A 23,201-nucleotide genomic window follows, 5' to 3' on the forward strand; every position below is an offset into this window, starting at 1 on the left:
CTGCCATTTTCCTTAAAGACAAAAAAGAAAGAGTATGTTCACAAAGATGATAATCAAACAGATGCATCTTGGTTTGACTGAGTTTATTGTGCAAGACTTACCAGGCAAGCATACAGATTCATGGCAATAAAAAGTGGGTCTGCATGCTGCTAGTCAGAGAGCAAAAGCATCTACGTATGTACATTCAAGTTTTAGACACAAATATATGAAACTGATCACAAACAGATTAAAGTACCACTAATTCTCAGACATAGTGAGTCAAAAGATCAGGAATCCATTGCACAGGCAAAACGAGCTGTCTGTTTCATACATTTTATGTTACAAAAATACTAAAATCTGATTTTAGAGAACATTTACACAGTTTATTTTCAGGTGGCACCTACACCAGAAGATGGGTTTTTTTTTCCAGCATCGGACAAGAATGTCAAAGAACGGGATTATTATTCAGAACATGATGAAACTTGACAAAAGGTATGTGAAATCTGACACAAGCAAGAAGAGGAACTGATCTGAGAGCTGCTTGTGAAGCAAGAGTTACTTCAGTACACAGTGCTAAAGGTTTCATTGAGAAATCCTAGCATAATTATAGATTACATTATTTGACACTTTCTGAATAACTGTGATTATCTGTAGGATACTGCCTGTGAGCAACACTGTGACAATAATTACGAAGATTATCAACAAAATCAATACAAAATCTGATTGGGACATTAAAACTGGACACCATTTAACAAGTAGATCATTATAACAAAATGGCATTTCAGGGTTGTTTTGATTCTAGTTTCAAAATTTATATTCTAGTGATAATTTTCTATTTTTAGGAAAAGCACCAGGTTTTTCGAAACTGAAATACTCGCCTTCCGGACATTGTCATTATAAGTGGCAACTCTGAAATGAGCAGATGGGCTTTTAATCTACAAGTTACTCACCACAGAGCCTTACACTGAGTGAGAATTAAATTACATTAATTCAATTATCTGATGGTCTACAACTGTGTCCCTTTTGGCATGTCCTTTTAATAACTCCTCTTGTGAGCTGTGGATGGACAAATTAGTCATAGCTGCCTCAAGCGTCATTCGTGCCTCAACAAAAGGACCGGCCAACACACTGTAGCTTTTGGGTGACCCCAATATGGACGGATGTCATACATAGGCAAAAGTTAAATGCTCGCATTACCCAATTCCCAAAGAGCTTCATCTGTTTATCCTGCACAAATGTTCTCTTAAAACATAGAAATAACACAGAAACATCCTGCATCCCCATATTAATCCAGACTGCATGTTTGTGAGTGTGAGTATGTGTTATTTATTACCAGTGTCCAAACCCCTGGACCTTTTACAGAGCTTTAAGGCAGACAATGATTCATATTTGGACAGCTAGAGTCAGATTGTGTGTCTTGCAGACAAAGTGAGGCTCTGTGTTTCACTGTCATGTAGCCTCATCTGTTCCGCTAGCGCCAGTCTGTCCGATATTTGTCGTTGAGAGAGTGGGCTCGTGGTCCGTTTCCCTGACACAGATGACGGCATCACCACTCACATTAATGAGACACTGAGCCTTGAGGAAGAACAAAAAAAAAGGGAAATCAAACCATGAGGACTGTGAGGTCTGAGAATGCACAGAGTAGTTAATTGTGCTTTCAAGTATGAATGAAGTGTGCGTGTGTGTCTGTGTACCTGGTTCTTGTTTGGATTTTCCATTAACATACACTCTTTCATGCTGTAGGACACCACTGCATTGCCACCAAGGGCTGCTACATGGGCCCGAACCATCGCAAAAACCTCTGCTATGAATGTATGGAGGAAGCCACTCACACCGCCCTCCTGCAAAAGACAAACACACACATTTTATATGTACAATTTACACAAGATCTTGGTGCCTGTGCGCGGTGCATGTTCTCGCAATCATACCTCCCGTAACGATGTTGTTTCTCTGATAAAAAACATGTTGATAATCCCAAGGTATTTAATGATGCGTGTCCCGGGGAGGAAGGAGAGCGGTGTCATCTTCACCACAGTGACAGAACTGCCCCCGAACGAGCGGGTGGAGCGGAGCGAGCGGGAACGTCCCTCAGGCAGTGGACTGCAGCGCTCCAAAGATGAGACTGCGGATTTAGAGAGAGCAGGTAGAGGTCCAAAAGGAGGACACGTGAAGAGGAAATAAGAGGAGGGGAGGAGGACAAAAAGACGAAAGGGAATGGAGATACCAGAAAACACTCAAAAATAGTGGAAAAATAAAAGCAGATATGAACTTTAAAGAAGGAATGTGAATGTGAATGTGAAATGTACGTGCAAAAATGCATCCCTCTTAACATTTTCACAGCAGGAGAAACACGTGTGCACTTACTGTATCTGCAAGTATGTCAGTTGTCTGTGTGCGTTGGAAACATGTGTGACTTAACATGCAGTCGTGTGGATGTGTGGTGTCAAGACAATCACTTTAAAAGCGTGCGCTGCCATGCATATCATGCAATCGAAGCAAACAGACAAGACAGTTAAACAGTGTCTGCAGACAGACAGACAGACCTGGGCACAGCTGTGTATGTTTACAAGTGTGAATACAGTATTTGCAGTACAGTGAAGTACATGAGAGAATATTTATGTCTGACTGCGAAAGAGGCTTGAGAAATGGAGACGGACAGAGACAGCTATGGGCTGAGCTGGGCACACATACACGAGCCAGAGTGTGAAAGATGCTCCATCATCTTACTGCAAATTTACCTGATGTGGCTCACATCCATCAAACCAGGAACCTTCAGAGCCACACATTAGATTGTAGTTCACTTACTGTGCACAGCACCGAAAATCATACCAGATCTTACAGAAAAGCATTGCCCCTCGCCTGCTCCACCTTGATCTCTACCACATTTTATGTGTTCAAATTTGTTCGGGTGCAGTATATCCTCAAATCACGTGATGTCTTCTCAGCTTAAGTACATTCACTGATGCAAATGCAGAGAAAAATCAAATTAATTCTTCCAGTAATTGTCATCAAATTGCTGAGACCCATCCAACCCATACAGGTCTAGACAAGTACAAGCACGTTGAATGCAGTTTTTTGAAACTTCCAATTAATTTCTCATCATTATTGCCACGACTAAAGGCATTTGAAAGCCAAGCGGTTGATTGTGGATCCCTCTGAGGGGCGGGGCTTCTACGTTCACACTCTAGCTAAGAAGCTGGTGCTTGCTTTACGATGCTCCGCCCCCCAGTGGCATGCAGGGAGGGGTGTGTGAATGTATGCGAGCATGTTTGTGTGTATGTGAGTGTGAAACTGTGTTCTGTATTTGTGGGTATGATCACCAGAGTGTGCTAGAGACTGTGTCCTCCTACTTGTCTTAACTGATCCTCGTCTTATGGTGTGAGCTTTCAGCCTAAGCAGCTCTAGCCAGGTGCTGCATCTGTCTGCAAAGGAACCGTAATCAACGGAGGCAGCTGGAGAGAACACATACACACACACAAACACACACATGCACGCGCACACACACACACACACACACACACATACACAAGCGCGCGCACGCACACACACCCGAACATTCACAAACGCAACAACAACGACAACGAGAGAGAAAAAAAACACAAAACAAACAGGACACAAAAAATGAACAAACGAACAGAAAAGAACAAAAGTGGATGAGGTTTGGGAGTGGTGCAGGATAACTCTGTCCAAGACAAAAGGATGAAAAGTCAAAACAGGGCAGTGTAGTAGTTTTTGTAGCAGGGAAGGAGGGTTGAGGGGAAGGGAGCTCACCTCTGGAAGAGACGTGAGTACTCTCTGGGACACCTGTCACACACACACACACACACACACACACAAACACACAGACATCAAAGTCTATCTTTGTACTTGGCAGGAAGAAACAAAAAAAAGGTTCAGGATCAATCCCTTGCCTTTGTGCCACACGGCTTACTCAGCATGTGTTACTTAGCTTTCACACATCTTACTATCGATGGAGCTAGCTGCTAGCTCATGTTACTGTGTTCATTTCATGTGAACGAAAAGTAAGTCATGCTGCTTAGGGAGCATGATGCCTCATCTAGACACCATTACACGGCCATCTAAGTTCACATCAAAGGAGAACACACTGGGCTATGACATATCTGCTGTTTATTTACCTGGAGAACGAACCATAACCAGCTTATTTTGGGTGAGTTTTGCAGCTGGGGTGAGTAAAGAGACTGTTCCTAAAGTTGTTAGTGGAGGAGATGGGCAATGCCTGTTAGTGAAGCAGGACAGAGGAGGAGGTCTGGGAGGAATAAAAAAAATATTAAAAGCTACCTGAGATTTTGGATGATGGCTGAGCGTTGGTGGACGACGAGTCTGCACATAATTCCATAGGAAACTGCAGCTGCTCTTCAGTCTCACTGCCTCCTGAAAAGAAGCTCATAGAATCACTCCGGTGCTTTAGCCTGATTTCATAACACAACAGGAGTGATGTTTCCAAAATGTTTCATACTGTTTAGAGTACTGTAGTCTTAAAAGGATAATTCTGTTCTCCTGATACAAACTCCTTCTCTCAGAAAGTACATGACTGTGGGATAAAGAAACAGCTCTGCTCAGAGATAAAGCTTTAATTAGAAAAGCCATCTACTGTATCTTTGGGCAATTTGAAACTATATTTGGTAATTTTCACATCACCAATTTAACTAGCAACAAAGAAAACACATATACATATAGCCAACTTCAAATTTACCTCCTGTCACAAGCAACTCCAGTGGATTAATATGAATGACTTTGTACATCAGAAAATGTTCAGTTTCACACTATTGTGCGATGTGATTCTCAACATTTAAGCAGAGCTGCAAGTGAAGCCAAAAATCCCAGAAATGATGCGGAGCTATGGTGAAGATAATTAATGTCTGACTTTGGGCAAGTAGAACATATTAAAAACTTCCCACAAACCATAAATTAGCCCCTTTAACCAGACAGACCTTTGGTGGTGGGCTTGTCTGCTGGCTTCTCTTGGGTCTGGTCTTTGTCAAACGTCATGGCCACCGCTGTTACTGCGACCTGAGAGAGAGAAAGAAAGACAGACAGAGGTACAATAGTAGATATAAGAGACTTTTTACTTTGACATATTCTGTTTTCTTTGCAATGCCACAAATAAGTGATGGCCTGAAACCTCTCACCTGTATGAGTTCCTCTTCTGGCACTGCTACAGTGAAGTTGAGCTGACACAGACAGCACGGGATCATAGACCGCAACTTGAAGTAAAAACTCTGAAACAAACACAATGATTTGACTTGTTACTCCTTATTCAAAACACAACCGCTGCAAGTACCATTAATAACAGTGTAACAGTGTGTAACATGCCAACAATACAAAGGATAAACATGGTGTCACATGAGTGATCAATAATGGGTTCTTACCTTTAGCAGATTCTCACATAGGTCAGTGAAGATCTTGTTCAAGCCTTGGTTAGTAAGATTGACATTACTCAACCTAAAGACCCTCACTGATGTAAACATCTGCAAGATAGTGACAGAAACACAGCATGGAGTTTCCCAGAGTACCATCATTTGTTCTCTGCCTTAGTGGCAGATTTGCCAAAATTATGTTCAAATTGTAGTTTTGCTTAAAATATAGATGACTCTACTTGTTGAAATATACTAAATGTGCACAATAGCACAACAATAAGGGCGAAAATAATTGTGTTCGGTGAAAAAAGAAACAAATCAGATTTCTGTAATCTGTGAAGGAAGTAACACTGTATTGTGAAGAGTGACCTGAACTCCTGAAGTCCAGTTGTAAATCCCAGGCAGGATCTCAGTGTTGCAGCTGTAGAAACCTGAAGACATAAAAGTGGAAATGGCAACATAGATGACGAATGACATAATGACATTTGTTAAGAGCTTCGACCCAATCAGGAGATAACTGACATAATGTGGAGTGAGTGGATAGAGTGTACCTGAAGGGGTAGGGGCATCAGTGAGGAGGGAGTGGATGTCATCCACAGCATCAGTGTCATCAATCTATGGAGATGACTGCAAATGGTTACACTTTTCCATGGAAACAGTTGCATATCAAATGTATTTATGTTTTGTAGATACACACCTCCAGGACAAAGGCATCCTTCTTGCCGTGAGAGAGGTCCAGTTCTGACAGTTCATCTGAGCTTTCTGAGTGGGAGCGTAAAAGTCTTGATCGTTGCCTCGGCTCAGGAATCGGAGAACCCACCACTTCATCGGTCAGATCCTGTAAGCAAAGGTACACAACACCTGAGCAGACGGGATGTCAAAGTGAACACCAGAACACCACAGCTCACATGTGCCCAGACTGTACAGCTAGTAGAAAGACTATGTTAATAACACACCACATGCTCACACTCACTCAAGTACCCAATGAGCTGCAACACACACACACACACATATGGCTGATGTTAATTTCATGGATCTGGAAGAGTAAGGAGTGGCGCAAACACACACATCATAAAAAACATAACACAGGTGAGTGTGAATGGGCATGGTAGATGGTCGTAAAACGAGTACATTAACACAGATACAATGAGTCTACAGTGGGTTGACCTCAAGAGGTGACTCTGGAGTGGGTTACACATCTACCTGTACCCAAATGGCCCCAGTTAAGAGCGATTATATACAGTTATAGTATAAGTGGTGTAGTACTGCGATTAATATAGTGAAATATTTGTCATGCTTTGCTGTGTCTCACAGCTAAAAGTTGCCGTGCTCAATACCATGTTTATGCCGCAGAACAGCTCAGGGTCCAGGGCAAATAATTTCTTTAATGACCAGAGAGAAACAAGAGGGGTAAGTTTATCATGATTCACAAAAGAACAGACTAATTATAATGTATGATTACGTACATGATTTTAACACTAGAAAAGAGAGAATTTTATCCAAAATAATGGAAACAGTTCAGCATGAAGTGTATCTGTTTGCGTCAAGTAATCACTACACTGACTCCTTATTAACTTGATAGAACACTTTATGTGACACAGAGGCACATAATGGCATGTAATGGCCATAAACTACATAAATTATACTGACATCTGACTTCAAAACCTTAAAACTACATAAGATTGACCAAAGATATGAGCAAATTACTAATATTCATCAGGATAACTGCTAACTTTCACACATCTGAACACAACTTTAAACAGGTTCCCAAAGCTTTCGATTTACAGTATTTTGGGTAAATACCCACATTAGACTCTGGCTAATGTGGTGTTGAAATTAAACAATTTAGAAACCTACTTAGCAAACTAAACCTGGTTACTAGGGGAGAATTTGCAGACTCAATAACAAAGCTCCTCTCCCACAGATCAATCTACTGTCCATGCATGTGTTGTGTGTCTCACCGGAGTGTTTATTTGATAGAGTTCTTTGTTCTTGGCTATTGTGTCATTTATCCTTTTCTGGATGGTGAGGATGTGATGCTCATTACTCAGGTCACCAGGAGTCTTTCCTGCAATCTGGATGCCGCCTGGTGCTGGCAGGGCTGTGAGGAACACTCCTGTAGCAGACTGAAACACACAACACAACACACACACACACACACACACACACACACACACACACACACACACACACACATTTTAAAGAGTTGCAGCAAAAACATGTATAGCTGTTTAAGCTGTTAACTTAAAATGTCAACCTACAGCCAGACCCAGGAGCATGTTCTCTCCCACACTGATCTGTATGTGTAAGCCAAACAGAGCGTTCATGCTCCGCAGCTTCAGCTTGTTCATCAGCTGAGTGTGCAGCTCGTACTCCATGAAAGGCAGCAGGTTGGAGATGGCTGTCGCATTCACCTCACCCTGGGCCTTCTTTTTTAGACGACACAGTCTGGAAGTTGACAAACACTGGCATTAACTCACTTTGATCAGTGTTGTGTGTGTCACTTATATTGTTGCATTAGTCCTCCTGTTACTGTTACTTGAAATATCTGTGTTGCTATTAAACTTAGTGCTGAATTTCTTTATGATGTGATTTGGTTTGGTGTGTTGGCAATCATTTTAAAGGGACTTGGAGCCATTAAACTGTGTGGTGTTTTACCTGGCTTGGATAAGGCAGCCCTTCCCTATGACAGCTGCTTCTAATGGCAAGTCGATTGTTGTGAACAGCACATCAGGAACCTTGAAAAACCACAATTATTAAAATGGATTTCCACCGAATTGCATTCATACACTGAACAACCAAAGATATGTTTAACATATAGGAATACTAGATTCAGACAAAGAAAATATATTGGAGACCTTTTGTCGCCTGCAGTGGTAACAGTAGGTGAGCTGGGCAGGGAAGGGCATGTTGAGCTCATCATATGGGATGTGGCAGAAGCCACAGCTCGAGGGAGACGGCTCCTCAAACCTGGCGAACAACACACACCATCTGGTATCAGCCTCCATAGCGTAATGCAAGCTGTGCTGATATAAACTTTACCCATACAAGAATTTACAATCAGCTAGCTCAGTCTCTGTATCATAACAACCTGTGGTCGGTGATTCCGATGTCTAGGCAGCCTTCACGCATATACCGAGGATTCAGGATAGCTGCTGTGCCTGATGCTGACAGGATACACACCTCCTCACTGTGTTGAGGGGAGATGGACAGATCAAGAGAGAGAGAGAGAGAGGAGGATAAGAATTTGTTTAAGGCAAATGGGATAAAAGTGTAATATTTTTCCACACATGTATGTACTACTACATACCAGATGCTAGTGCTCTCACTGTACCCCACAACAGCATGGCAACCAAGAGCTTTGGCATGAGATTTGATCTCCTGGCGAATCTCCTCCCACCAGGCGTCGCGGGTCTCTGGCTCATCTGCAAAACACAAAAGTCTGAATCAGACCGCTTTCATAAAAAAAATTCTGATTGGCTGAATTATCCATCAAAACCTCACTGAATACTGAAGTCTAGCTAATGATGAGTTACAGTAATGCTTAATCTAACTAACTGTTGTCAACGTAGTTAGATAAAAAAAAGACAGGAAATCTAACAGGTCTATCTAATCTGGTATTCTATTTGATTATTTTGATTTATCAGAAAATAAACAGACATGAAACAGAACATTTTGTATTTTCTGATGGTACATTAATTCAATGGTGTATCAAAGCAAGCCAGAACAAACTACCAGTTTGTGAAACAAAGTGACAATGAGAAAGATGAAATGAGAGTTTGAGGATGATGATGAAGGCAAAGTCAATGGTTCAGTTACTTGTATGCGTTCTCACTGGCATTCCTTAAATGTGCATTATCTAAACACGTATTGTCTCTCTCTTCTCTACGTCTCCTTTCAGTCAGCCGCACTAACAGAAAGGATACACGTGAGAAATACAGTCACCAGCTCTCAGGTATGTTTTGGCTATTGTGGTCTGGCTAGAAAGAAAGTCTTGCTGGCTGGTAAAAGAGTTATTCAATAAAAGATGCTGAAGTGTTTCCTACTCTGGTGACAAAGGTTTTAAATCAAATGGGATTGAGCCTTCATCATACTTTGGCTAAACCATGGGTGTGTTTCAATAGTCTCATGAGGCTTTGCTGCAATACCACCTCTGTTTTATTAACATTGTTCATAAGAGCCTAGTCATTGCCAGTTGTGAGTCTAATCTCACTCATTTCTGGATCACTGAGCAAGGAACACATGAAGGAAGCTACATTAGTAGAGTATTGAGCCGCAACCCATGGCTCCCTGAGAGTGCCACATGCTGAAGGAGAGCGCCCACCCCCCCAAAAAAGAGAGAGAAACAGGTTCAGGGTGAGACATTGGAGAGGAATAAATGAGGGCAAAAGAATCAACTGAAGAGATGAAGAATCATGACTGATGGCCAGGCATCAGGCCCACAAGGTGGGTTCCTTTAAATCAGAAGCAGCATGTCACACAGGCATAGGCTCACCAACGTGCACTCTCATGACCATGTGCACGCTCATGGGTAGAGAAGGGCCATATTCATTCACCAGAGTCCATCAAATCTAGTCTAGTTTTTAAAATAAGAGAATACTGATAGCTACTTCCTCCATTTCCCAAGCTCATATTTCCTTCCATCCCCATCATACATCCCAAATCCTATTTTTAATTTTCCTCAACTGCCACCCATCAAATCAACCTGCCTTCCATGCATCCCTCCATCCATCCAGCTCTCCCTCTCTCGCTCTCTCAGTATGAATACGGCCCAGTGAGTAAGGGATGCACATGCCCGGTCATTGGCTCTTTGTCACAGAGCGAACCTCCTAAACCTCCTTTGGTCTAGACAGGTTTGACCGCAATTCTGATTCGGGAAGCGTTAGAACGGTGCTGGGAAAACATTTGGGAAGAGCTGCAGCTCTTCTGGGTAACGGGATGAACTGGGTAGAGGGTGAGCCAGGCAGGCCAGGCTGGATGGGGTGGAGTGGGGACACAGCGCATGCTCAGCTCAGCTCAGCACAAACTCACACAGATTAGAGAGAAGAGAATGGCAGCTCACTGAATCTGATACATCAGCAGCTAATGTTGAATTTGTTAAATGTCAGTGTTGGGTACTAAGAGGGCACAAGTTGAACTTCACTGAGCTGCCATCACTCCTGTGGGTGAGAGCAGTAAAAGGGGGGAAATACCTGCAGTGACACTATTCCAGTCTAGCAGTTTGTATGAGCGCGTGTTACCCAAGGCTGGGCCAGAACACACCGTTAGTACAGAAAAGAGAGAAAAGAGAAAAGAAGAGACAGTCTAACAAACAAGCACAGCACAACAGCAGCACTCCACACTCACTATGCAAAGACAGACAGCACTCCACAGTCACTATGCAAAGACAAAGTGTATTCAAGCCTATTAACACAGTCTCAAAAGAAGAAGACTGATGAGGAAAAGAGGAGAATAGAGATGAGTAAAAGCTATAGGTTTTGAAAGAGAGAAGCTGTATAATACAAAAAGGAGCATGCAGTAGCAGTCTATCTCTAGAATAATTTCTAAGTTTAAATAGCTGCCCTGTGGAGATTTCCTTTTTTCATTCAGAGTTTGTGGCCTACTGATTTGTAGCCCTGAATTTGGCATTTTGGCCTTTGCCATCTTGTGATTTGGATGAGAGGGTGGAGCTGTGAAGGAGTTAGGGGTGAATCAGACTGAGGACCCCAGGACATGATGCACAGCTACGTGATAGCGACCTGTCAATCGCAAGGTAGCCACGCTATAAAGCATACCCTGCTTTATCACCTACAGTATATTCATACTTTACAAAATTAACAACATGCTCTATTGAAGAATACTTGAAACTAGCAAGTAAGACCATGAACCCATTAGGACATTTTTTACTAGGGCAAAAACTGAATTGAGAAGAAGGGTCATTTTCTCACTGACTTCTTTTTGTAACCTGTGGAGTTGCCTCCTGCTGGACATTAGAAAGATTGCAGGTTTAAGGCACTTCCGCATTGGCTGCACTTTTCAGGCCACTTGGGTCTAAGCCACTGCCCCATAAAAGGCCCATGTTTTTATATTTTATATCGTTGTACATTACCACCAATAATGGTCGATGTATCACATCATCTGCATGCTCGTGCATGTGGGTCCTTGAGCACAACACAAACAAAACAGGGACCCAATTGTAAGAACGTAGCTCCATAGTGCTGGTTGTGGTCAAACACTACATAGGGTACCTTTAATAGTGCTCTATGGTTGATAAGGCACAGGAACAGCCAACAGGGCTCTTTTCAGAATGGTTTCAGAACTAAACCTGCAACTATTCTGGTTACACTATTTTAGACAGGAATACTGTAAGTTCATCATGCATTATACATACAGTACCTAGCCCATTTTGCAGATTGTTAGTGAAATACTTTTTGGGTAGCTTATATTGGTTCTCATGTCCATCTCTGAGAAGAACCCTGCTTATCCTAAACTAGTCAACATTCATCAGGACCCCCCTCCCTAAAATACTTAAAATCCTTCAGTCAGAGTGGTCAAAGACCAATTAAACCAAGCATAGGGCAAAATAACTCAGGCTGCAGACAAAGTCCAACACCGTCAACAGGTAATCGTCTAATGATCAAATGTCTCATTGTCATAAATATAAATATCACTAAAAAAGTCAACAAAATAAAGAAAAACACAGTGATAAGAAGCCTATTTGAAAACTCAAGAGCATATGTAAAACACCACAGTACCTTACCAAAGCACCACCTGCAGCCAACAACACCAGATAACAGAAGCAGCAGGCAACAGACTGGAGCCATGCACCACTATTGCACCTCACCTCCAAGGGGGAAGCGCCATAGCACACAATTACACAGCGACCAGAGCACACACACAAACAACAGTCATCACATGACTGACACAGACTATGCATCACACAAAGCCAGTCAGTCAAACCACAAGGTGAAAGTTGCCCCTATCCATGAAACTTTTTGACACGGCTGATGATAACCCATTCTACCTTTATTTCCATCAAAATGCTACAAAGCTGCAGCCTATCAGTGTGACCAGGAACAGCTTTCACCTGCTTTAGTACTTGTACAGAACTGATGTCTTTCAACATAATTTCTCTAAACAATCAAACAGACTGAGACTAGGACCATACACAGGAGAACTGTTCAACACAAGAGGATAATGGGCAGAATTAACTAACAGCCAGTTGCAACAAGACCGGACACTCACAGATACTGTAGGTCAATGGAGGAGTTCACTTATATCGTTTCACAGGACAATGGATGAGCTACATTAGGACATTGTGCGTTTCTGTGTGCAACACTCACCAGGGTTGTGTATACGGTCCAGTAGTTTGACAGATCGAGCGCTGACCACTCCACCAACATGAACCAGAAAACCAGGCGGGAAAGAAGTCAAGGTGAAGAAGGGGAACTCCTGCAGATAGAAAACAGCTGGTCACTTACAGTAAGGGAAAACTGGAATTGGACACTTTAGATTTAGTTGTCTCTCTCTCTGGGCATATTGTACATAATGTACTGATTAAAAACACCTGTTTTAAAATGTACTGTACTGTACTGTATATATGTATATATATACACACACTTGGGTGATAATACTGTTAGTCTTATACTAGGAAAAGTGCCAACATGCAGCAAGGATTGAATGTGATGGTGTGTCCCCCATGCAAAGTCGAATCGCTCCATTTCAGCCTACCCTTGTAGATACAAACTTGAGAGCATTTCAAATAGATCTGGAAGTGATTGAGAAAATCTCTTAATTTTCAATAAAGCCTAATTATTTTGTGTCACTGACTTTGTGATTTATTCAGTCCTTTCAAATCTATATAAATGCATTAGTTAGTTTTGGAGTTGTAAGTAAAGAACACTGATACACACACACCAAACACACACACACACACACACAAGGTCCAGGCTGAGGATCAGGACTGTGTGTTACATGCTTCTCTGTCCAATAAGGTGACAGCAAGTCCTCTGCTTACAGTCAAAATATGTGAATGCAAATCCATGCAGTCACTCGCAAGAGGAGCTGGAAATACTTGGACTGCCCGTTAGCATCTTAGTATTCTAGGTTGAAGTGATGACCACCTTTACAGAAAATCTGAGGGACGATTTCCAACCATGCAAGTATATGTAATGAATGGCTTTTGTGAGAAAAAAAAAGTTTCTTTCTTGTCCAGGACTCCAGCAAGGAAGACAGTTACTAATATGACTGACAGCTCCTCACACTTGAAGCAAGGGGGCAAGAATGAGGTGATGAGGCGAGCGTGCTCATTCCCGTTGTTGACACAGGAGAACCATCAGACTCAGGAAAACAATTCAGAAATGAGGGAGGTGTTTGACATGAGTTTCCAGAAGGCACACACACGCATAGTCACACAGCCCTTTAAACTTGAAGGGAACACAACTCCTAGCCTCCAGCCCTCCGCCAAACATGTCTGTGAATTTCTTAGAGTGCAGTGAGTGCCAAGCCAATACACAAGGGGGGGTCACACAAAGACCCACTGCCATATTGCTCAGCCCAGCCTGCCCCTCTGAGATCTACAAACAGCAGAGGAGGGACAGATTAGGAGTTGATTCAGACTCGGTGGTGGCCATCAGCTGGTCAGGGTTTTAGGGGAAAGGTAGAGAGAGAGATTGTCACACTGATGGGACATACCCTGGCGTTTAAGAATAACCCAGAGGAAGACGCTCCCTGAGTAGCACAAATGATCAAGAGGACAGAGAAAGGTAACATTACTTGCTCTTACACAGACCCCTCCCCATTAGACACTAAATTACTGATCGTTTTAAAAAAATGCAGCTGTGTAAAAGTTTGGGTGACAGTCACTGAAACTGAACACTTTGACTTGTGTCAGAGTCTCAAATGTCTGCATATAACGTCGATAAAAGCATGTATGAGCATATGTGACGGCATCGTACCCTCTGCTCGAGAGCAGTCTGTGTCTGTTGTCTGAGCAGAGTCTTCAGAGGTCCTGCCTCCTTCCCGGCGCTGCCTCCACTGCCCATTCCTGCCCAAAGAGAAGTGTCTAGCTTCAGTTTCATCGCTTTCAACACACAGGTCAGTTTATTATTACATCATTACACATCATTGCAGTGTTAATATTCTTATGACAAACCAAGTGAAACAACAGATTGAATTGCAAACCTTAGATTTATAACTGTCAATAAATCTGCTTCATCTTTATGCTAGAGTGGCCTAATCTTGACATTTTCTCTTACTCGGGCATAAATACTGGACCTAAAATAAGGTTAGAGTATGCCTCATAAACACATCAATCCACGTGCTGGGGTAGGAGAATTCTGAGTAGGATTCAGAACTATCATTCAGTAGTGTTGTTTCCCAATGAGCCTCAGGCAGCTGCACCATGCATGTTGAGTTATTTGTTTTTGGACACCAGTCGGGTCAACCTTAATTGTCCGGTTGTTGACCCGATCAACAAGAGAAGCGCCAACACTGCACTGTTAAGGTTCTGTTACTTGATGACACACAGCAGTCCTACTATACCGGAGGCTGCCAGCAGCAGGTCCTCTGTGAAGGACACGCTCTTTCTCAGCAAGACAGAGTCTGAGTGGACGGTGGAGGGAGGGGGCGGGGTGGTGGCTCTGGGGGCAGAGCCGTGACCACGGCCCACTGAGCCAGAACCAGGAAGGGACAGGGTGTCTGTGGAGAGGGTGGGGGAGCTGGGGAAGATCCCAGGCCTGCGTCTCACTGGCTCCACTATCCAGTAGAAAAAAAGATGAAGGGTGCACAGAGAATACAGATACAGATATATTGAGAATGGACAGGCAAAGCAACGAGGAGAGTGGTCAGAAGCACAACAACCAAGGAGGGGGAGAAGGATGTGACGGGAGAAACTAGATAGTAGCTCAGAGATAGAATAGCCTGATAATTTGATTGAATTTCCATTTTGTTTTACTTAATTAATTGAACATACACTGTGTTCATATGAGTAATTTTCTTGTTGATGTTGGTGGGGTTTTTTTCTTCGAACCAATCACTCATTTAACCATCAGTCTGTAGTGACTTATATAACCATCCCATCTATGTTGTTCTTAGTCGAGATGGAAGCAGTGGTGGTAACTTGGTGTTTTTCAAGACAAATTAATTCATTTCAAAAGTCATTATTTCTGTAAGTCAACTTACAACAACATGCTTCAATCTCTGCTAGGTTTGGTTCTTAAGTTTTTCAAGGATGTTGCCAACAAGCTATGCTAAAAGATAGATAACGCCTATGAAGTTTGACTCGTAGACTGTTTCTCAAACTGGTGGTAAAAATATAATCAGTGGACACAATACCAATGCCATTTTGAATAGCAGAACAAATTGGAGAGGCAATTCTGAGGTTTGGAACCTAAAAGAGGTATGCAAAGGATAATGATAGACAAGCTGACACAAACGAGTGAGAGAAGAACAAGGAGAATGAATGCGTAAAAAGAGGGGCATGAAAAAGGAGAGAATGAAAGAAATAGATGAGAGAGAGAAAAGAAAACTAGGGGGAGTGAGGTCGGCTTAGGACTGCTGGTCCCCTCTTGAGGGGTCAGGGGAGAGGCTCTTGTAACAAGGTTGTTCAGGCCATACAGTGTTTACAGCTGAACAGCCTTAAAAGGTGTTGTACTTGGGGCAGAGTTTGTCTAAACTTACCTTTTCCTCAATGATTTACCATAACGACTGCTAATGAATAAGTGACCTTAGATCAACAACAGCCCCTCATGAGACACAGTGCTTCTATTAAAGACCACAACAACACGGGAGAAGGGGGGGGGGGGACTAATACAGAGATCTGATGTGTCTTTACATAATAATGCACGTTCCATACAAATTAAAAGCTCTGTTTTGTCAAAAGTGTGAAAAAAAGAAGACACACCAGGTCACTGAGAACAAGGGGGAGGATGGGATACAGCCTAATAAATACTAACAACACAATTTACAATAAAATAATGTTAAACTCAACCATGAAAAGATGTAAAAATGAAAAAATAAAAATCCAAAAACCACCACCAGAGTAGCACCACAATGAGGAGAGGGAGAAGGGAGGGATGAGAATGGGAGAGGGGGGCGGGGCCAATTGTTCTTACCCGTCTTGGGCGTCAAACTGAGGTCTGTGTCTGATGATGAGGACTGGCGGCTGCATGGCTTGGAGGGAGAGAAGGGGGGAGGGGAGGAGGAGGAGGTGGGAAGGGCTCTGAAAGGGGTTGGCGGGCCGGAGGACGAGGTCAGATCCTCACCAAATACCGGCCTGCCAGGAGAACATGACACACACATACACACCCACGTCAGTCATCACCTCACCCTCTGAGAGTGTGTGTGTGTGTGTGTGTGTGTGTGTGTGTGTGTGTGTGTGTGTGTGTGTGTGTGTGTGTGTGTGTGTGTGTGTGTGTGTGTGTGTGTGTGTGTGTGTGTGTGTGTGTGTGTGTGTGTGTGTGTGTGTGTGTGCATTTATGTGCATATATGTATGGGAGTTGGTCAGCATTGCCATTATGTGGGATGGTGCCTGTTTGCTTTGGGTGAGGTGTGTTTGAGGTGCTACGGATGGCTGGAGAACAGAAAAGCAAGCGTGGAAGGCAAAAATTAGATAAACACAAATGAAATGCGCACACACACACACACACACACACAAACTAAAGAAAGCAACATGCCAAAACACAAGAAGGTCAGATTCAACTGAGGATGACGAGCTGAAGCATGTGTCCCACTTGAGTGAAGCAAAGGTCAGGTGAGTGTAGAAAGATCACAGGCCCTTAAAGAAGGATGCAACTGGGAACCTGACTGCCCACCCTCTATCTTTGGAAAATACATGACTGGTGGAGGGATTTGAGTCTAGAATCAACGTTTGGGGTTTCTCTGAGAAAGGTTTGAAGGTCTTCCTTCGTTGTTTGTCTTGATCTCTCTGTCTACACAGTGGCTTAATTTGTACTACATTACTGTCAATCTACCAGAATATATCCACTTTTCTCCTTCCATTTAAGCATCACTGTCTACTTCTCTTCTCTTTGTATCTAATTCCTTCCCTGCCTCTGCGTACCAGTAAAGATGAGTGTGGGAACAGAGACAGAGAAGTTCTGGGACAGTCTCTGGGAGCTGCAGGCTGAATGCACTGGGCTGTTGTGGGTGGAGCGGCATCCGTGGGCAAGGGGAGACCTGGGCCAGTCAGCACGCAGAGGGAGGAAGACAGAGGACCGATTTGGACACAAGCAGTGAGAAACGTCCCAATCCGAATGTAGCCAGAAAGTCAGAGAGGGAGAAAGAGATGCACACAAGAACCAACACCACAACATTGCAATAGAGTGTAAAAGGATACAAAAAAGGAAATGCAGTTTGTTTTTACGCCCTCTCTATACTTGTTATTCCACTTAAAGCAACGTGAAAGCAGCAGGAAACTCATGCGTAGCTCTAAAGATCTCACTCTCGCACAAACATGCACAACAGGGATGCAAACACAATATAATGTGAATGTGACAGAGGCCTAAACAGGCACAGGGACACAATTTAACGTGTAGAGATCTTTTCAAAAATGTATCCCAATGAAAAGTCCCCATTACAGCTGAAACGACTATAACCATCAACAGAAAGATGTGAATTGGGTGGAATAATCTCCAAAAGATGTTTACATCCCTGATACACACAATCTCACAGACACGCGAATACACTGTATGTATATATTTTTAAAAAAAAGAGGCACACATGCAATTAAGTGTACTTATGCTTACAGTAACTGGATGAAAACACAAGCTAAACACTAAATAGCTCGAGTGAGGACAACAGAGCTTAAGGAGCACACTGTTAGAGACTGAGCAGAACACGTGTGCTAGATACTCACTAAAAGACGCAGCACTAGAACATGCAGAGGCAGAGCAGAAAGCCATGCAAGAGCGGTCTAAAAGAGCAGACAAGGGAGGAGGGGGTTGAGGATGGCTGTGTGTGTACTGTACATGTGTGTGTCTCAGGATATGTCATGTGCTGCTTAGTTTCATGATGCAATTCACGTGACACAAATTAGACACACCAGCCACAGGGGGGGGGGGGGGGGGGGTCAAAGATTCTGAGACACACACAGGAGTAACGGCTAGACTACACGCAGACTAAACATTCAGCACATTTCGTCCACACACTCTCCATCTCGTGCACGCATCAATCATCTTTCCCCATTCTCACATACCAGATTTGCAATGAAACTTGCAAATAATAAAAGAGGCAGGGTCCATGCTTGTGTTGTTGGTTCATACTCACTCCTTTCCGTCCTTAGAAGGAGAATTGCAGGCATTGGAAGCCGGGGCTGTGTTAGGGAGCGTATGTGTGTTGATGTTGGGGACGTTTCCAGAGCTGATTTTGTCCAGTGTGCAGGCAGTACCTATGGCTCGGACCACCAGGCCCGACTCTCCCTCCAGGTCAAAACACTGCAAGTAGCCCACCACTGCATTGCCGCCCATCTCCAGTACCTTAAGCCCTATTTTCCTCTGCAGCTCTCCTAAATAGGGGGTAACACAGCCACATTAATAAGAGAGGGGAAGAACAAGGAGGGTCATATTCCTTTTCCTCCACACCGACATGAAAAAAAGACGAACACTGGGATTTGTTTTTACCAGACATAAGAGAGATGAGCCTCTGACGGGCCTCATTGGAGGCCCGAGGAGTTCTTATACGGTCTATCCACTGGTACTCTGGATCTTCATTCACCACAAGTTCCTCCACAAACCCATGCACCATCGCTGCCCTGTAGCACCGTGGAATGGATGTAGCTACCATACACAATAAGATAAAGACCACATAGAGTGAAAGAATTTTAGATTAAATGAGAAAAAGTTACATCAAATTCCTCTTCAGTTGTCATTGCACTTTTAGCGCATTTTACAGATATTCTACTGGCACTGACACATCATTTTGTTGATCTTGGAATGACACCTTTTTTGTTGGTGCACTCATTTTACGACTAATTAAGAGCATGTGTTTTGTGCCTAAAACATCAAACTCATAAGCTAAATAATACAATAATAATAAATTCATGCATTGCTTTGTAGGTAACTGCCCTATAGACTATCAATCTGCGTGTCTTATATTGTATTTTCGAATAATAAAAGAAACAGTTCTGAACTAAAAGTCAAGTCGGACATACTGCAGAAGAACTTGACCCCGCAGGAGGACTGTCTGAAGCGGTTCAAATCGTTGAAAAGCTCCACTTTGACGAGTACATTGATCTCCCCTCGGATACCTAATAAGAAATAATAAAGAGAAATACATTATAATAATGAATTATATATAAGGAAAATAAACAATTATCAAAGTCAGATTAGTTCATTCAGGTACCATGGATTGTATCATAGATGGGAAACCAGCCGGAGATGACAGAGGCAGCCTCAGTGCACAGCAGCGGGTCAATGTCAATGTAAACTTTCCCTATGGCATCGTTAGCACTGTACGTGTCATGGTCCAACACTGTGACCTGCAATGGCTCATCCTGCAAGTCCTCATCATCAACCTAAACAACAAGGACGGGGAAAGATGAAAAAAGTGTGTAAAAGAAGTTTGGAAAGCTGAAATTGAATTAATCCACATTGTGCCATGCAGTAAAATAATACTACCACTGCCTGCCAGCTTTAAAAGAGAAGCTCACTGGTCTTTTACCTCAAACTTGAACCATTCTGAGTTCCACTGTGGATTTAGGGATTTGGGACAGACATCAGTTTTAAACGTTGTATTTCCAAACTTAACCTGGAAAGTAAAAGGGAAAAGACACATTATTTTAAATGCCTTGTTTACTATTTTGAATAATAATTATGTACCAAGCATGCTGAGACCAAATGGAAAAAACATGGTGTTACAGATATGAACAGAAACAACAAGTCTTGCTCCATCAAGCTTCACTCACCTCTACAAAAGCATCAGTTAGGTCACTGGCTCTGTCCATCACAGGCAAGTGGCGCCCTGCCACAATTTTGGCCTTCAGTTTCCCTGGCATTATTAACTTTAAGGTTGATCTGTGAACAGAACAGAACACTGTACACCAAAAACCACCAGACACAGGAACTGTTTCTTCCCGCAGGCTGTCACCATGATGAACACTCAATATCCATAGTCCCCTACAAAACCACTACAAATCAACCTGTACCATTAATATTCCCATATTTATTCCAGGACCCCTTTCACTCTGCACCATTGCGCTGTTTTCATTAAGTTTACAACTTCATTGTCCTGTTACTTGGCCATTAAAACTGATTCTGAAAAAATAATAGAAGAAAAAAACATACATACATGTATCAGTGGCTTTTCAACGTACACCTGCTTGCTAATCAACACTACTGTCACTAACAGTGAGGAGTGGGCCACTTAACGTTAACTAGCACACATGGACATATGTTGTTGACAGTGTAGAGCCCCTTCCCCTATTTAACGTACATATTCATTAGCTAATAAGCTAGCTTCCCTCAGCTAAACTGGACTTTTACGTTTCTCGCTTAACTCTAAATAGCTTATCGTTTCAAGCTATCGTTTACGAACATGACAGTCAGCAACTGACAGTTAGCTAAATGGTGCTAGCAAAACAAGGCTAGCGAGAAAAGCCACTTAGGTGAAACTGCATTGCAGTCGATCTCCTTTAGCCCTACCACCTGATCGGCCATGTTTTTACAACCATACTGCAAAAGCCAACACCTATGTAACAACAATATCATCTGGCTATTCCCAGTGCAAACAGTAGCATTCTTACCTACGGTATGAAGAAACTGTCAAAGCGGCAGCAGGAGGCTCGGTACTCGGACGTTACTGTTGACAGCCCACCGCTCGTGTGACCTCCGTGTTTCTCCCATAACACGAGACCTTAGCTCCCAGTACACCAGGCAGGGAATTGTCGTTTATCATATATTGAATTTAATTGATATCACGGCTGTACAAGTGGCGTTACAATCGACTTATCAATTCACCATCGTTACACATTTCTCTGGTTAACGCGTAAAGCTAACGGCTAGCTTCTCAATGGTTACAGCTCGTGATGAATGAGTTTTTAGGGGTTAGTGCGTGCTGCCTTCAGGTACACCTAGTAAACGTGTTCACCCTTTTGAAACGCAACACTAATGTTCCTCCGGTCAGAGAACAACAAACGTGAAAAGGTGATATAGAAATATATATATATAAATAGACACATATGAATATAGTAAGCGCCGATAGTGTTGTAGTGTGGTCTGTTTTGTTGTACCTAGGTACTACAAAATTGCAGTTTTCCGAAATTACTTAAAGGCAGCATAAGGGTTTGTCTTGGACATGCGCACTTTGAACAACCTGGGCCTTCATCTTTAGTCACCTGCAAATACAGCTTGACCCTAAAATAATTCTAACAAAAGGTTTGTTTGTGGTTTACAGTAGTATCAGGTGTACTTAAAAAACAAAAGTTTGAATCCACGAAAGGAATATCAGGGTAAACCAATCGGAGACAGAGTAGGGAACCTTATTGAATTTTGACTGATTTTTATTTATTTTATTTTAGTATTTAATCAATCAATTAATTAATTAGCTTTGCCTAGGAGCTCACTCAGTTGTGTATATTGTATATAACTTGTATTATCTTGGATATGATGTATGCCTTTTTGATTGTGCAATAAAAAGAATGAAAAAAAACAAATAAATATGTCTATGTTTATAGATTATAATAGGTTGTGTTATTGGTCAGTCAAGGTATTGTTTACCTTTTTTTTATTTATTTTTTGTTTATTTTTCAGTTTGCAGAGGGATTTTTTTACACAGTAACAGAAACTAATATATTTATATTAATTTTTTTTATTTTTTATTATTGTCAAGAAATACCACAATGCTATATTGTTTCAGAGAATACTCAAATGCCCAGCGGGTGCCAGCCCAGGTGGATATGTCTGAATTAAATCACAAAGCCTTCAGCTTGTCACCTTTGTCCAGTGGGGAAAGACAGACCATAGATTGCTATTTTAAGTCTGTATCTATGAAGACAAATGTCAGTGCCATCCCTGGAACTATGAAGAGGGAGTCATCACTCAAGATTAGGTTACAAATGTGTGACCGCGCGTGTGTTAATATAATGACCTCCTCTCACCTGAACTGGACCCATTTTAAAGGTTACAATTTCCTTAAATAGCTTCTTAACATTAGCCTATTGTTCATTACAATATGTTAAATAATTACAGAGGATGGATAAGGGCGTTGTTGATCCCAATATATAAATATATATATAGAATAAGTGCAAACATTGTGTTGTATGTTGTCTTTTGCAGCGGGGGACTACACTTAACCTGCCTCTATTTAAAACACAACATACTGTTGTTCCTGTAGGCCCACAAAACATCTCATCACTCCCACAGAAATGAAGCATGCCAGAGGAGGTGGACAACATCAAGGTCAACACTTTCCAGCCTTTAACAGCTATGTGCCTCAAAGAAGAAAAAAAATAACATCAATCGTATATTTTCTTTCTGCATTATATACATATTTAATTATGTCACAAATAAAACACACACACATTTCGATACTTATATTTATGTACATATTTTATTTATGGATACTAGAATATTTGACACTTGGAGAATTTCTATAACAGCAACCAGTAAAGCTAGGTGTTTATAGTCAGTAGATGAGACAGCAGCAGGTTGCTTATCCTATACAATTCCTCATTTATGGTTCCCAGATGATGAATCTTTCTGCTGTGGGCTCTGTGCTTTTTTGCACCCTGGGCTCCTAACAGCCAGGTTAATCCGACCATGCTTTGACTGTGTGGGTGCAGCACATAGTGTGGATGACAGACATAGCACCAGAAAGGTTATTGAATATAGCAATGTGACCTCTGCTGTGGAGCAACACAAACAGAAAGAA

At 42.2% G+C, this 23,201-nt stretch overlaps 1 protein-coding gene across 14 annotated transcripts; it reads right to left on the reverse strand.

The window, feature by feature from the left end:
* Positions 1-81: 81 nt before the first annotated feature.
* c2cd5 (C2 calcium dependent domain containing 5) lies at positions 82-21,348 on the reverse strand. 14 transcript variants are annotated; one of them, XM_083916323.1, is made up of 30 exons: positions 21,080-21,348; positions 20,239-20,347; positions 19,995-20,081; positions 19,677-19,848; positions 19,486-19,581; positions 18,956-19,111; positions 18,603-18,840; positions 16,451-16,611; positions 14,880-15,092; positions 14,294-14,382; positions 12,680-12,788; positions 8,668-8,782; positions 8,449-8,547; positions 8,216-8,327; positions 8,016-8,095; positions 7,619-7,805; positions 7,319-7,483; positions 6,695-6,739; positions 6,055-6,195; positions 5,909-5,972; positions 5,727-5,788; positions 5,370-5,468; positions 5,130-5,219; positions 4,932-5,010; positions 4,279-4,371; positions 3,751-3,783; positions 3,300-3,431; positions 1,908-2,101; positions 1,674-1,820; positions 82-1,554 (listed from the first exon to the last, which is right to left on the reverse strand). In XM_083916323.1, exons 2-30 carry the CDS (start codon positions 20,326-20,328, stop codon positions 1,429-1,431), a joined length of 3,474 nt encoding a protein of 1,157 aa, XP_083772449.1. In that variant the 5' UTR covers positions 20,329-20,347; positions 21,080-21,348; the 3' UTR covers positions 82-1,428. The 14 variants fall into 14 exon arrangements, with proteins under 14 accessions (XP_083772449.1, XP_083772453.1, XP_083772451.1 ...); XM_083916327.1 differs by having other exon boundaries at positions 3,330-3,401; positions 21,076-21,348; XM_083916325.1 differs by having other exon boundaries at positions 3,300-3,401; positions 21,076-21,348.
* Between the last annotated feature and the right edge of the window lie 1,853 nt (positions 21,349-23,201).

The sequence above is a fragment of the Echiichthys vipera genome (assembly GCF_963691815.1).
Source record: "Echiichthys vipera genome assembly, chromosome: 7".
In the NCBI taxonomy this organism is placed as follows: Eukaryota; Metazoa; Chordata; class Actinopteri; order Perciformes; family Trachinidae; genus Echiichthys; species Echiichthys vipera.